Genomic DNA, 15,725 nt, shown 5'->3' with positions numbered 1-15,725 from the left:
GTAAGTGATATATTTCTGTATAAAAGTTGAAAATTTGATGGCCCCATGCTCCAATAATATAACTCAGGTTCAACTTTTGGGTTTGCACCAAAACTCCAGAATTTTACGTATGGAGTATGTTTCCGCAAAAGCAAATGTAGGGGTACAAAAGCCACTACAAGAGCCATAAGTGGTTCTGTAAGTGAGACAATTCTGTATAAAAGTTATAAATTTTGAAGCCCAACACTTCAAAAATCCAAAACATCCTCAACTTTTGGGTTTTCACAAAAACTCCAGAATTTTTACTTATGGAGTATGTTGCCGCGAAAGCAAATGTAGGGGTACAAAGGCCACTACAAGAGCCATAAGTGGTTCTTGAAGTGCTATCCTCCTATATATAAGTGATATAGATTAAAGGCCAACACTGCAAAAATGCAAACCAGCTTCAACTTTTGGGTTTGCGCAGACACTTGAAAAGTTTTACTTATCAAGTGTGTTTCTGCGAATGCAAACATAGGGGTACAAAAGCTACTAACTGACCATATTTTCAATAACATTGTCAGTTTTTGTCCAAAAACAAATCAATGAGGTTCTATTATCACCAGAAATTCAACCCCTGTGCCAATATACAACCACAAAACACCTCTGAAATCTGTGGAAACATCCATGGACCCCTATATATTTCCAATTCAGCACGCTGAATTGCAAGGTCATGATTGCTAGTAACTTTTTTTATGTGATTCAACTGCCTCCAGTAAACACTGATCAAGCATATGTCTCAAACATGTGGTTCAACTACACAATGTGGTTCAACTAGACCACCAACTTGAATTTTTGTAAAAACACGGGGTTTACAAGATTTCAATTCACACTGGCTTTTACTACATTTTACTCTAGATTTTACTCGTACTGAGTTTTTGCCATGTTATTACCACCATTATTGCAATAATTAACTGAGTTTTTGCCATTTTTTTTGCCACCCTTATTGCGCCAATTCTTGCTAACGCCACGTACTAATGCTTTAAACTAGTAGTAAAACCTTAGTCATCTGAGCCTGTGGGGTGCATTACTATATCACCCGCATACAATCATCATATTTACGCGTCCACAACTCTACCAGCATCTTGCAAGAAGAAGATTTCCAATCCAAGAAGACCAAGCTTCAATCTTCAATGGACTATAGTCAATCAAATTCAGAAACTGGCAACACTGATTTCCAGAATATGTTTGAAACACGGTCTACAGATACTAACAGCCTGATGTTTGCTCAAAATGACCACCTTCCAGCTTCACAATTGCATCAAACCAATCTCACTCCAAACGGACTTATCAATAATAGTCTTAACAATCAATTTGGCATTAATCAAGGCCCTTTTAATCATTCATTTAATACAAATGGTCCTGCTAATCATTCAAATCCAACTATGCATCATAATCAGAATCATAATCTCAATCAACTCGATACCAATCCCATTGATCTTGATCAACGTATTCCTATTTACACGAATCCACGTCAAACAATCAGTCTCAATCAAAATAACCATCTTAATAGCAATCTACATCCTATCATTGATCCTGCTCGACAGTTACATAGCCGTATTGATATCAATCAAACTAGCCTTTCAACCGTTAACCGAGATCATCTGATTGATACAAGTAATTACCAAGATAATCAAACATCAAATCCCAACCAAACTCATCATCAGATTACAGTTCCAAGACCTCAACGTGCACCTATAACTATCAACCTCAATTCTCTAACCAATTGCGCATCAACTGAAACAGATTCATCGAACTCATGCTTCCAACAGCCATCTCTCGCACAGCAAGTAAGACCTACCCTACCAATGCCATCAATGCCACCTGTACAATTAAATCAAACTTCACAAACAACAAAGAAGGCATCATCGCGAGTGAAAAAATCGACCCAAAGTAAGAATGCTAAGGAAAAACCAACAGAAAAGCAACCTACACACGTAGGAGACTCGACAACAGCCACCACAACAGCCACCAAGACCTCGAAGGCCACCATTGATGAGTTTCTAGCACCATCGTTCCGTTTACCTGATGATGTAAAACTCCCAGAACAATTTACAGTTGATCAATTGTATAATAAATTTAATGCTGTAGAGCTTAGAAGGATGGCCGACAAGCATAGCCGAGGAGACGGTACAAAGAAAGGCGGATTGTCGAAAGCCAAAAAAGAAATCCTCCGCAACTTCCATTACTCCTCCGAGAAGCTTCTCGCGATCTTGTGCATACATCTTGGAATATCACAAGATGTTGCGGCAACGGAAGTGTGAGATCCGATCATCTTGATTATCTACATATTTGATTCCGTATTCATCTCAATTTCTCTTCCTCACAGTGGAAAATGGACGTATCTCCGAGCTTCAAGGGCTTACGATTACTTCAAGGGGACTCAGCAAGTGAGGGAGATCTACCGGAACAGTGAGTAGAAGTGGTATCATTCCTAGATGTTTGTGAAGATTTTAAATTGAGACATATCAATATTCACAGACGGCGGAGCAACAAATAACGTAGCTGTGCAACTGGTGAAGGAGCTCTGGGCCACCTTATCACAGGACGAGAAGGAGGCGTTGATTCCCAAGGATTGTGATATTGACACATCAGACAACGTCGATGAAGGTCTCGATAATTATGGTCTCGATCATGTAGAGATACCAGACAATAGACCCATTCAAAAGGGCCTAGTCACAGTGGTTCGTGGATCCAACGATGAAGTTACTCGTCAGGCTGGCTTGCGGACAACGGGACGCGACTTAGAGCGCTCAAGAATTCACTGCGAAGATTTTGTATCCGATTTTATCAAGAAGGTATGTATCCCCTTATTTCTCTGTCCTTTTCATGCATCACTTCATTAATAAGCATGCTGATTTGGTGGCTTGTAGGCAAACCACATGTCTCGCATTCATCCGGTCCAATTCACCATCACAGCGGTGTCGACTCACCTTTCAACACATTGCTTTCAATTCATGGCCACTACACCTGGTCTGTGGGATTGGGCTGACTATGACCTCGGTTCGTCTGCAAAGCATGAAAGCACTACCTCAAAAATGCAAGCGTATGTTACAGGTAAGACAATCGCAGGCCTTGTACGGCCTAAGAGAGCAAGTGAGTCCCATAATTCTATCTTGTATCTTTTTCTGACGTGAACAATAACAGTCTTCTACTTTACAACCTACTTCCAGGAGGTCCAACAGTGGAAAAGGATAAGTTGAAGGACAGTTTGAACCAGATAATTCGTATGTATTAGAACATTATTGGTGCTTATGTTACAATGGCTCACTGTACCTTTTTGCAGAAAAAGTTACTAAGAAGCCGCAAGGGCGTTGGCCGTGGTCAAATTGTGAAGATCGACTGCGAGACGAAGGTTTCAACTTACAATACGAACCATCCGACTGCCTCTACAGATCTTGGATCACTAAACCCAATTCTGGTCTCACGGAAGAAATGGCTCGAAGAGTAAACATTGACATGCTTTTGAACCCCATCTCCCTCATCCCGATTGAGGGCTTCATTCTTGACAAGTATCGGGTGAAGAACAAGAAGCGGAGGATGTCTTCTGAGACGGAAGAAGCCCGCATAGGGGAGAATGGAGATGAAAGTGACTGAGCAATGGGTATCTGATCACGATTTATGATCTTTTCGCATGTTTTCAGTTTCAGTTTTTGGAACTCTATAAATAATATTTGCCGTTTCACCGCTAATGATCACATTACTGAGAGAGAAGCAAACTATGACTCGTTATTCAACGCCTTGTTTTCCCTGTCGAATGTAAAAGTTTCAACAAATAATCTTGTTTTCTTTCATTTTAATCGTATAACTTTCAAGTCATTACATCCAGTTTTTCATTACGATTGGAAAACCTTTTTTTATTTCAATCCCATAACTTTCAAGTCACAACAATTCTTCTTGTTGTTCATTCTGAGTGGAGTGCAAGACAAAACAAACCACTATTTGTCTTTATTATCATTTGATTCTCGAGAAGATTTTTGGTTTTTTATACAAAAAAGTATATGTATAGGATGCGAATGTTCAAGTTGGAAAAGGAAACTTTCATTCTGCACATAGGTAGGTAGTCAAGGACACAAGATTGTAAAATATCAAGATGTTCCTCATCTTAAACATCACGGATTTGTCAATACATTAAGCATCTTGAAATGAACATACTCGTCAGTCCATCGTTTATCTTCTTATTTACAAATGAAAAGTAGGACTATCTTGAATCGAGAGGTTACACATGATTGACAAGATCCTGATGGTTACAAGGGGCTCAGCACGCCTAAAGCACGCCTGGTGGTCGCTAAAAGGGACTGGCCCGTATGGTTTCTCACCAGATTTCTTAAGCCGGATTTGGTCAAGTTCGGGTCAAGATTTTGAAAAAAATCTTGGCCGAGTGTGAGCCTGTATCGGGGTCCGTTCTCAAGTGTTATCTGAGAACAGTTGAGAACACGCAAAATCCACTACCAGTCGATTTTACATCTCTCCTCGACTCGACTGGTAGTGGAAGAATACAGGGTTCCGCGGTGCCTCCATCACGGGTTTACATTTGCGCTTGTGTGAATCTACCTCGCGGATGCAGATCAAATTGTCACACAAATCCAATTTGTCACATGTCGCGACTCTGTTAGCAAATTAAATTTCCAAATGTCAAAACTCGGATTTTAAACTCTTTGTCTCTTTGTGAAAGTCCAGAGATTTCTCATAGTTATCACAGAACCTTCAGGTAGAATAACTTCAGGCGTCTCGGTGAGTCTTGTTCTTTTGAGGGTGCGATACCTGGCCTGTGGGAGTGAAGTCGTGATTATTCTCTATTTATATACCGTACAAAATCTTGACCAATTTTGCCCGCCAAACTCTAAACTCAACAAAGTCCCACGCTGCGTCTCGCACGCTTCGAGCCTCGCTAGCTGCGTCCCGTTTAGCCAAACTCGAGCAAATTGGCGGGAAATTTGTACAGCGCTTCAAGAATCCTTCGGTTTATTTGGTGGTCTTTTTTTTTAAGTTTTGGACAAAACTCGGAAAAAACTCATTTGGACAGTTCAAATTTGACAGATTCTAGTACAAAATCGGTTTCACCGAGGGTTTTAGCGAGGGTTTTGGACTGTTATCTCGTTTTCATGCGTTAAAAAAAACCGAAGGATTCTTGAAGCGCTGTAAATTGTGACAACCTTTTGTGAAATTTCCAATGACGGTGCCATACGCAAGAGAAAGGATTTAGAATCTCCCACCGGGTTCATGTGAAGGGTCTCTTCGAGTGTCTGCCACTGTCTCTAGAAACCGCCGCCCATATGCCTTGGCGCCACGAAGCAAAAGCCAAAGGCTTAAATCTGCGCGTCTTTTGTACACTAGTCTTCCTCCCCAGTTGCGTTTTCCGTGCTTTTCTCAGAATCTTCCAATCCTCTTCGTAATAATTTGTAGTCGTCTATCTTCAACTCTTCTGAAATATGGATGCAATCATGCGTGCTTCTATTCTTTTTCTCTCAGTTGCCCATGCGTGGCCTGATGCCCAGCACAACCTTCCTCGCGCCGAGCACGGTCAGCAAGACTTCAGCCAAGCTCTTCAGCTTCAGTTGCAGACGTCACATTTGGCAGCAAAGGATCTCCAATACACTCGGGCGAATGGGCAGCCATACCCCAATCCTACTTCAGCCGAGCGCATTGGAGAGACGGGTGCGAAGATTTTCATCTGTCTTTTATCTACATGGTTTCGATATTGATAAACTATGAATTGGAAATTTACGCGTGTGCTTGATGTAATTCTCCAACAAAGGGCCCATCTTGTTGAAACACCATCATTTGATTGAAAATCTTGCCCACTTTGTAAGGGAACGCATTCCCGAAAGGGTTGTCCATGCCGCTGGAGGTACGCAGTCTGTTCAATACTATTCGCATTGTCAATTGAAGCTGACGCTCTGCGCGCATCTTCGTCGACAGCTGGCGCACATGGGGTCTTCACGACAACAACTGATTTTGCCAAGCAACATACGATGATGGACGTGTTCTCCGAAGGTACGTATCGATAGTGTGTAAGGTACCTTGTAAAAGTGGAGTCTTGACTATTACTACTCTTCAATAAACAACTAAGTTGGCAAGCAAACGCCTATCACGGTCCGATTCTCTACCGTGGGAGGAGAAGCCGGTTCGGCTGACCAAGCGAGAGATCCTCGGTGAGTGGCTGACCTCCCTGAAATGTGACCTCTTCGCACCGCATACTTTGGCTCATGTTGTGTTCTTCACAGTGGGTTTGCCATGAAGTTCCGCACTCAAAAGGGTATTTGGGATATCGTCAGTGAGTGACCTATTGGACCGTCTGAGCTCCGCAAAGACGGATTTTAACCCGGCCCTGTGATGCATTTCATCACCTTAAGTGAACAACACGCCAGTTTTCTTCCTCCGTGACCCTGCAAAGTTTCCTTTTTTCGTCCACACTCAAAAGCGCAACCCGCAAACTCACCGTAAAGACCCAAATGCAGTCTGGTGAGCGGATACCAGTAGATCTCACGCCAGAGTAGCCATTCACCATTTCTCGACTGTCTGTAGGGATTACTTTGGACAAAATGCTGAAAGTCTTCATCAGTTCTTGAGACTCTTCTCAGACGCTGGAACTCCGCAAGGTAATTCTCTCGCCCCATAATATGCCTTCGTAAGTACAACTAACATCACCTTGATCGTTTAATTTTAAGGATTTGTCAACATGGATGGCTTCACCTCCCATTCATACCGCTGGATCAAGAAAGATTGTGAGTATTTCGGACCAATTTACTTGAGTATCTGCTCATGTATACTGTTTCATCAGCTTCGTGGGTTTATGTCAAGTTGCATGCCGTCAGTGATCAAGGGATCCACAACTTCACCGCTGCTGAATCTGAGAAGATTGCTGGTGAGAACCCCGATTACGCTGCCGAAGTACGTACTTTTTGTATGCTCAAAATTAGTATCGCGAAAAGCGTGATTTTCTTCGACCTTCTAAATGGTACACTCCCTTATCGCAGGATCTCTTCACCCGAATCGAATCCGGCAAATTCCCCAGCTGGACTGTCTACGCTCAAGTCTTGACGCCCGCTGAAGCCGAAAAGTTCAGGTATAATGTTTTAGATTTAACCAGTAAGTTCTTACCATATCGCAAGTCAAATACGCAAGATAAGTGTTGACATCTTCCATCGCGCAACAGAGGATTGGCCTGAAAACCTTGTTGCAAAGCACGAGATTGGAAAGTTTGAACTCAACCAGGTAATTAGCCACCTTCAAGACTACATTGACCAAATAATACGGATACAATTTTTAATTGACGTAAACCCTTTCAAACCAGAACCCTACAAACTTCTTTGCTGAGGTCAGTTTTTTATTTCAACAAAATCACAACTGTATTTCTTCTCTGACCAAGTGTGACAATAGATCGAGCAAGCTGCTTTTGCCCCTTCCAATGTCGTTGATGGCTGGGATATCAGTGAAGACCCAGTTCTCCAAGCCAGAGCTTTCTCATATGCTGATGCTCAGGTTAGTCCGAGTCACCTCCCTTTTTGAGTCGACTTTTTCGATTTTTCTTAATCTTGTTGATCTTGTTTGGCAGCGTTACCGTCTTGGAGCAAACTTTCAACAACTTCCTGTGAACTGTCCTATCAACCCAGTCGGTACGTTATCGCCAAGTATAACTCTCAGAGGAATTTTGACTAATCAAATTGTCTTATTGCTTCGGTTCGCTAGCCAATATCCAACGTGATGGGGCCTTTGGTGGAATTTCCGGAAACCAGGGCTCCCGACTTGGTTACCTTGCAACCTTCCAGAGCATCAACCTCCCACAGCAACAGTATGATGACTCCAACCACACGATCTGGACTGGCGGGGCCGTCAACTATCTGAGTACAGTGAGTGATGTAGTTTGGTCCGAAGCTATAGCTCTCCTTACTAACAATGGTACTCCTTGAAGATTTCCGACATCGACTTTGAACAACCTCGAATGTTCTATCAAGGTCTTTCGGAGGAAGGGAAGAATAACCTCGCCTCGTAAGCTTGTGATGAGCTTTCTAGTTCTGTTAGACGTCACTGATTCTAAGTGCTTTTATGCGGTCTTCTGAAACCATACAGAAACATAGCTGGTAGCTTGTTCAAGGTCCAATATCCAACTGTGATCTCCACTGCTTTAGACGTTTTCGCCCGAGCAGACCCTGACTTGTCCGCAAGGATTTCCAAATGCAAACCTACACAATAATTTTGTTTTTTCAACCATTTCTTTGAGCTTTTTTCTTGCAAATCGTGTCAGCATGTTGGTGGATGTATCGAGTTCACTGATTCATACTTAATTAAGTAATTCTGGAATTGGCTTGCTGCTGCTTGGTGCAAATAGCCATTTGAAATACATCGTAGTGTATCAGTCTGTTTCTTCGCTTGGAATATATGACACGATATATCTTGATCCCTTCGAAACTTTTCTTCCTTTGAGTCCGATTATCACTTAGCCGCGTGATTAGAACTAGGCAGTTCAAACCTGCTCAAGGTAATCGACCAGTAAATCGACTTTGTCGAAAATTCCTATCACGTAGACCCTCTTATAAGCAGATGAATAGGCGACCTGGCATTTATCGGATGAACTGATATGTACAAAGTCTCATACGCAGAGCTCCATACATTCAACATCATCTCTGAAACGACGAAGAGGCAGAAAAAAATGGAGATTGATGAGCTGTGCACCAAAAACAGCCAAAGACCGTTTGAGCCGAGTTCAGGTTTATAGTACTTTTGATAATTACAGAAAAACGACACTCTGGTCAGGAGTTATCATTTGGAAAAGATTTGCTTGCAAACTGGAGATCTGGCTTTTCTCCTGACTCCCAAGGCGCCAGGGTGTTACAGAAGTATGAAATATGTAGAAAATTGAATGCAGTACAGAAAAGGAAAGCTCTGGATGAACGATTGACCAACGGAATGACGTCAGGCGAGAGTTGCCGTATGAACAGCAACCAGGATTTGGAGCTCAAAGAACTGACCGAAGAGCCGGAAGCCTTTCGATTTTGCTCAACGAGCCTTATGGGCACCAAACCGCGGTACATACCCTCCTTTTAGTCGAAATCCACCCGGACAGCCGAGGTTGAACTTGAAGGTAGAGCAGCGGGAGTTGGAATTAGTCGGTATGGCTTTGATGTAAGTCACTGAGATTTAGGGGGGATTGCGCTGACACTGTTTGTGACAAGGAAATATTCAACTGGGGACAGCGATCTCATATCATACATCCCAGTTACGGCCAGTCGAGTCGGGATCATTTGAACGACTGTCAACACAAAAACTGGCCCAACTGGAATACCCAGCTTTGTGAATTTCGCCCAAGTGTCTTCGAGTGACATCGCAATAAAGCAAATGTCAAGGTTCAACTTGACTTCTCGGCCCCTCTCGTCTTTATATCCTATCAAACAATTTGTTTTTTTAATTGTAATTCTTCACCTTTTATTCTCAGCCGTGTCCTTGATGGATACCATAATATGTGTTTCTATTTGTTTTCTTTCAGTAGTCAATGGGTGGCCCGGCGCTGTTCGAAATTTCCCTCGTCAATCCGCCTACGGTCAGCAAGATTTCAGCGCAGCACTTGATCTGCAAACACAGACCTCTCGTCTCGCTGCAAAGGACGTTGTATATACTCGAGCAAACGGACAGCCCTACGCTAGTCCTGCTTCGGCGGAGCGCATCGGAGAGACAGGTGCGAAGACTTTCACTTACCTTTTATCTACATGACCGTGATACTGATAACCTATCCATTTGTCACTTTCCTACATCATATAATGCCATTCACCCATTTTTCCGAATAGGCCCCTTGTTGTTGCAAGATCATCATCTTCTTGAACATCTTGCACACTTTGCAAGGGAGCGTATCCCTGAAAGAGTTGTTCATGCTGCAGCTTGTACGTGGCCCGCCAGATTATCATTACTCAAATTCAACCTGACTTTATGTGTGCATCCTTCTCACCAGCTGGCGCTCACGGGACTTTTACGGTAACAACCGATTTTGCCAAACAAAACACGATGATGGACATGTTTTCCGATGGTATGCTTGGATGTAGTGCAATACCTTGATCCGAGTGCTTGTGAATTGATCCTTCTTCTTTGATGTCATATTATAGTTGGCAAAAAAACTCCTATAACCATTCGACTTTCGACTGTTGGCGGAGAAGCGGGCTCGCCGGACTCAGCCAGAGACCCACGGTGAGTATCTCTCCTGCATGATTTGTGGATTTAGCATATCGTACACTTTAACTGATGTCGACTGTCTCCAGTGGTTTTGCCCTGAAGTACGTATGTTTTACTTTTCGATGTCCGCAGAGCTTCTTCCTCACGTTGTTCTCTCACGCAGATTTCGCACCCAGAAGGGTATCTTGGACATAGTTAGTGAGTGAGATATCCCTTTGTCGCAGGTCATTCATGATGATTTCTGACGAGAACTTTCAACTTTGCTATATTCAGTGAACAATACGCCAGTTTTCTTTATCCGTGACCCTGCAAAATTTCCTCTTTTCATTCACACGCAGAAACGTAACCCTCAAACGCATCGTAAAGACCCAAATGCAGTCTGGTGAGTTTCTATTTGACTAATAGGTCTCACGTGCATATTCCATTAATCATTTGTTCACTATCAACAGGGATTACTTTGGGCAGAACCCAGAATCTCTTCATCAGTTTTTGAGACTCTACTCAGACGCTGGAACTCCACAAGGTATTCTATTTCACATTCGAAATTTCCTCAAATGCATTGCTAACATGGTCTGGATTATTCCAATTTTCAAGGAGTTGTGAATATGGATGGCTTCACGTCTCACGCATATCGCTGGGTAAAGCAAGATTGTGAGTCCTTCATACCACTTTGGGTCAGCACTTACTAATATATAATTCATCATCAGCTTCCTGGGTATATGTCAAGCTACATGCTGTCAGTAATCAAGGAATTCACAACTTTACGGCTGCTGATTCAACTAAGATGTCTGGCGAGAATCCCGATTATGCTGCACAAGTTAGCATCTTTTCTACCTTCATCATTCTTTCTAATCTTTATCGAACTTTAACTCTTAACGCTCTGTGCTCGTAGGATCTCTTTTCACGAATCGAATCTGGCAGTTTTCCCAGTTGGACTGTCTTTGCTCAAGTCTTGACGCCTTCTGATGCCGAAAAGTTTAGGTATAACGTTTTGGATTTAACCAGTAAGGTCTCATTATCTTTCAGATTTTTTTCCCCAATCAATTGACATATAAATTTTTTTTCAAAGAGGATTGGCCAGAACAGCTCGTAGCAAAAGTCGAAGTTGGAAAGTTTGAACTCAACCAAGTAAGCAACTTTTGGAAACCCTGATTAAAGCACAACCCAATCGTTCTTGACATTAACACGAATCTTTCCGCATCAGAATCCTCAAAATTACTTTGCTGAGGTTAGTATCTTCTTTTTAATATCGTGTCATCTTAACTTCTCTCTGATCAAGTTTGAAATCAGATCGAGCAAGCCGCTTTTTCTCCCTCTAATGTTGTTGATGGATGGGAAATCAGTGAAGATCCAGTCCTTCAAGCCAGAGCTTTCTCATACCCTGATGCTCAGGTTAGTCAATTTCTTTCGTCTATCAAAACTTGAATGTTTCTCATCTTGTTCATGATCTTCATCAGCGTTACCGTCTTGGAACAAACTTTCAACAAATTCCTGTAAATTGTCCCATGAACCCAGTCGGTAAGTTTGAGTCAAACAGTATACTCTTTGGAAATTCCTCACTGATGAAACATTCCTATTATCAGCCAATTTCCAAAGGGATGGCGTTTTTGGTGGAGTAACTGGAAACCAAGGTTCTCGACCAAATTATCTTTCCAGTTTCCAAAGTATCAACATCCCACCACGACAGTACGATGACTCCAACCACACCATCTGGACTGCTGGTGCCATTAGGTATCTGAGTCAAGTAAGTAGCCAACTTTTGATACGATAAAGTTGATTCAATCACTAACACTTCACACTTTGAAAAGATTTCAGACATCGACTTTGAGCAACCCCAAATGTACTACCAAGCTCTTTCAGAGGACCAAAAGAACAACCTAGCCTCGTAAGCCCTAACGACATGTTTTTTTCTCATAAACCCATCACTAACACCTAAGCTCTTTTGACAATCTCAACACTCAACAGAAATGTAGCAAGTAGTTTGTTCACAGTTGAATTCCCACAAGTCATCTCTACTGCATTAGACGTTTTTGCACGAGCAGATCCTGATCTAGCGGCCAGAATTTCTCAATTCAAACCGGCTCAAGGTCAAGCTCAAGCTCAAGCTCGAGGTCAAGCTCAAGCTCAAGCTCAAGCTCAAGTACAAGCACAAGGTCAAGCTCAAGCTCAAGCTCAAGCCCAAGCCCAAGCCCGAGGTCAAGGTCAAGGTCAAGGTCAAGCTCGAGGTCAAGGTCAAGGTCATTATAAATACTTGTACATTTGATTTGTTTGGATTTAATAAGTAATTGATGTGATTATATGATGAGAGGTTTTGATAATCATTCATCTATATGTATTATGCTTGATTCTTGAACTTAGACTTGTAAAATGTATTTTAATTTAATGATCAAAATAGTTTCTCAACCTTTTCTAGAGTGTTTAATCAGAGCATAGACCATTTGCAGAGTTGAATCTCATGAATCTAAAACATAAGCAATGTTTTACTATCTTCATGAACCAACTGGCACTGTGTTCAAGCTCAAAGCAGATGAACAAGCACTCTGAAAATATGTATCAAGAACACAACATCTGCATCAGTTGGCCATATTCCCACACTCTACTTATTTGCATTACACATTCAAGATTTTTATTCCATTTGTTCTTGCTTCCCAGTAAAGGTAAATTTGAATCTCTTTCCAAGGAAGCAATTTCAACAAAATATGATGTTCTCCTTTTATAGACAGGTGATAATCTCACTTGATCCAATAAAAAAAACTCTGACCAACATCTGAGACCGTGTATTCACAAACTCAACATGCAATCAATTTTGAGGCTCTGATACCAAACACAAATAAGAAATCTACTTAAATAGATAATGAGACAGATGATGGATACCCATGACATCAAACAAGTCTCTGGAGTCAGATGTAAGTGACTATTTATATTTACAATCCATTTTCAAAGCAGTAATAAATCTGGCCAATGTTCAAATACCTCTTTTCAAATAGTATTTCTTCAATTTCTACTTCATTATTTGTCATTTCATCATGATAATTATTTTTAAACTCACTTTTGAATTCATATACAAATCTTGTTTGTGATACTGGAGGATGTTATCAGCATGGGAAGATGAGTTACAAAGGCTTGTAACATTAAGTCATACCTGCAAAAGATGTGATGAAAGAAAGAATAACCAACTCAAGTATTCAAGAGTTGAAAGAGATGGTGAAGATAAAAATATGTACCAACCAAAATGAGATACATAGGTTCTTTTGCCATTGGTGATCATTCTTTCTTCTATATATTCAACCACATACATTTCTTTTGAGTGAAATGGTATATGTATGTACAACTCAAGTGATGCACACTTTGAGACAGTTTGTCCAAGGTATGCTTCGAATTGAATTTATAGAGGCAGATCATTTAGAGATTAAAAATAGAACTGTACACACTGACACTGCGGGTGAGGGTTTAAGCTGTTTAAGTTTTTGAAGAGTTTTGATTTGAAGAATGGGAATTTAAACTCTGAGCAGTATGTATGGGTTTTGGTTATTTCTGTTATGTAATCCAAAATTCAAGAAAAAAAAAATTAAAACTTTGATTTCTTGAAGCTCAACCTCAATATCCTAACAAGTTCATTTACCATCATCATCATCAACCAAATGGATCATCCTACTCAATCAACTAAACCAATTCAAAAGAATGAAATCGAAAAAGAACAAGAACAAGGACAAGAACAAGAAGAAATATCAAACCCACCCTTTTTAAATTCATCTCATCTAGTCATCACTAATTCCAAAATATTCAAACCCAATAAGTTTGTAGAACTTTGTTTAGATCATAATAGACCTAAAAGAGGTAGAGGTCTATATTCAAAAAGTTCAAAAACTATTAAACCAGGTGAATTCTTTGACCTTTTAAAATCATTCCGATTCACACCTTCATACTCACCTTCATCCTTTTCTTGTTTTTTTTTTTCTTTTGGATGGAAATCAGGTACAACTGTTCTTTCTTTGTCACCTCATGTGGCCGTTTTAGATACTTCATCTCTTTCGAATAGATGTTCTTCTTGTTTTTTAGAAGATGAAGATTTCGAAGCATTACCAGATCCAAGTGTTTCAAGACAAATCAGAAGATGTACAAAATGTCGCGTAGTATCTTATTGTGGAGAAGTTAGTTTTCTTTTTCCCATCCAAAAGTCTTTAAAAGTTCTTAAACTAACTCATCTTATTTTAATCATTAGAATTGTCAACGTTTAGATTGGGTATCACATAAAGCTGAATGTCAAGCATTAACAAATTATTCAAAGATGATCGAAAATCTTTTGAAAGTCAATCAAAAATCAAAATCTCGTACATCGATGAATGGCAAAGTGACCAGAAGTGGTACAACCTTATGTGGAACACTTGGTGGTAGTGGTAGTGGTCTTGATGGTTTAGAAATTGATGATGATCACGGTTCTGGTCAAGAATTCAGTAAAGTTCCTAGTGCTCCTATTAGAGCTTTAGGTCGATTGATTTGGAAGAAAGATCGAGAAGCCGAAAGGGATCCGAATTGGGTTAGTCTTTTGGTTTCTTTTCTTGTCATGATCTTCACTTGAATGTCATACTCACTCAGTTTGTTGTATCTTTAGTGGACCGGTATGGAAGAGCTGAATCATCGTGAGTTGTCTCTTGGGTGTTTCTTATCAACTGATATACCGATTGATGATTCTTTGAACATTGATTGGATCGATAGACCTGAATGCCGATCCTGCCTATCCGAAAGACAGACTGATGCAATTGAGCGTAAACCTGAGTCGATATATCGGAAGTCAAACCTTACAAAAAGCACTTGGTTCAGCATCTACACTACTTCCATTCTGTTGTCGAGTCAGTAAACTTTCATTTTCCACTCATCCAAAAAAAAATCAATCAATCAAATAAAACCCATTCAGTCTTTGCTCATTGTTGAATTTGATGGGGACTTGTTTTTATTTTAGTTCCTTGAAAACTCTTTTTGTTTGACTTCTATCACCTTGGATAATATCGGTCTGATCCTTTGTCCATCAGCTTCATTTATCAATCACTCTTGTGTACCTAATGTAGTAGTAGTCTTTCCTGAAGGAGGTGAAGGAGCAAGTAAAAAAACAGGTGGTAAAGAATGGGTCAAAGTCATTGCGATTAAAAAAATCGAACCGGGTGAAGAGGTTCAGTTTCTTTCTTCACTTCTTTCTTCAATTCGTTTTGTTTTTTTTGGTTAACTCAAACGTTTTTATTTTTATTTTTTTTGCTGGCGATCTTTGGGATTTAGATTGTCACTTCTTATGTAGATTTATCTGGGACTCGAAAAGAAAGAAGAAATGATCTTGCACATAGGTATCATTTTATGTGTGATTGTGCACTTTGTATGAATTCAGATCCGAATGAAGTAGATCCACGTGAAGCCCTTAAATGTCCTAAATGTACCAGTTGGTTCTCACTCACTCGTCAGTCTAAACGATTTCCTCTGTGATCTTATTTTCCTCTCCTCAACACATAAAAGATTTAATGGTTTGGTTTTTGTTCTTCTGATGGTGGTAGATT

General features: G+C 40.6%; 3 protein-coding genes across 3 annotated transcripts; all 3 read left to right on the top strand.

Annotated features, from left to right (window-relative positions):
* Positions 1 to 2,582: 2,582 nt before the first annotated feature.
* Positions 2,583 to 3,882, top strand: MELLADRAFT_76086 (uncharacterized protein; the record flags this gene model as incomplete). The annotated part of the gene is made up of 4 exons (XM_007418228.1): positions 2,583 to 2,816; positions 2,892 to 3,114; positions 3,192 to 3,245; positions 3,305 to 3,882. 3 exons carry the CDS (start codon positions 2,901 to 2,903, stop codon positions 3,613 to 3,615), a joined length of 579 nt encoding a protein of 192 aa, XP_007418290.1.
* A 1,580-nt stretch (positions 3,883 to 5,462) lies between these two features.
* Positions 5,463 to 11,953, top strand: MELLADRAFT_40847 (uncharacterized protein; the record flags this gene model as incomplete). Its single annotated transcript, XM_007418208.1, has 15 exons — positions 5,463 to 5,676; positions 5,777 to 5,869; positions 5,941 to 6,015; positions 6,092 to 6,173; positions 6,246 to 6,295; positions 6,375 to 6,483; positions 6,547 to 6,620; positions 6,690 to 6,746; positions 6,803 to 6,912; positions 6,999 to 7,110; positions 7,178 to 7,236; positions 11,387 to 11,410; positions 11,473 to 11,574; positions 11,640 to 11,704; positions 11,779 to 11,953. The coding sequence occupies 15 exons, from the start codon at positions 5,463 to 5,465 to the stop codon at positions 11,951 to 11,953; spliced, it is 1,401 nt and encodes a 466-aa protein (XP_007418270.1).
* Positions 11,954 to 13,823: 1,870 nt separating this feature from the next.
* On the top strand, positions 13,824 to 15,040 carry MELLADRAFT_69335 (uncharacterized protein; the record flags this gene model as incomplete). Its single annotated transcript, XM_007418222.1, has 4 exons — positions 13,824 to 14,061; positions 14,158 to 14,333; positions 14,405 to 14,719; positions 14,795 to 15,040. The coding sequence occupies 4 exons, from the start codon at positions 13,824 to 13,826 to the stop codon at positions 15,038 to 15,040; spliced, it is 975 nt and encodes a 324-aa protein (XP_007418284.1).
* Between the last annotated feature and the right edge of the window lie 685 nt (positions 15,041 to 15,725).

Source organism: Melampsora larici-populina (assembly GCF_000204055.1).
Source record: "Melampsora larici-populina 98AG31 unplaced genomic scaffold MELLAscaffold_87, whole genome shotgun sequence".
NCBI classification, from domain to species: Eukaryota; Fungi; Basidiomycota; class Pucciniomycetes; order Pucciniales; family Melampsoraceae; genus Melampsora; species Melampsora laricis-populina.
Note: the sequence above shows the minus strand (reverse complement) of the source record. Positions and strands in the feature narration are given on the sequence as shown.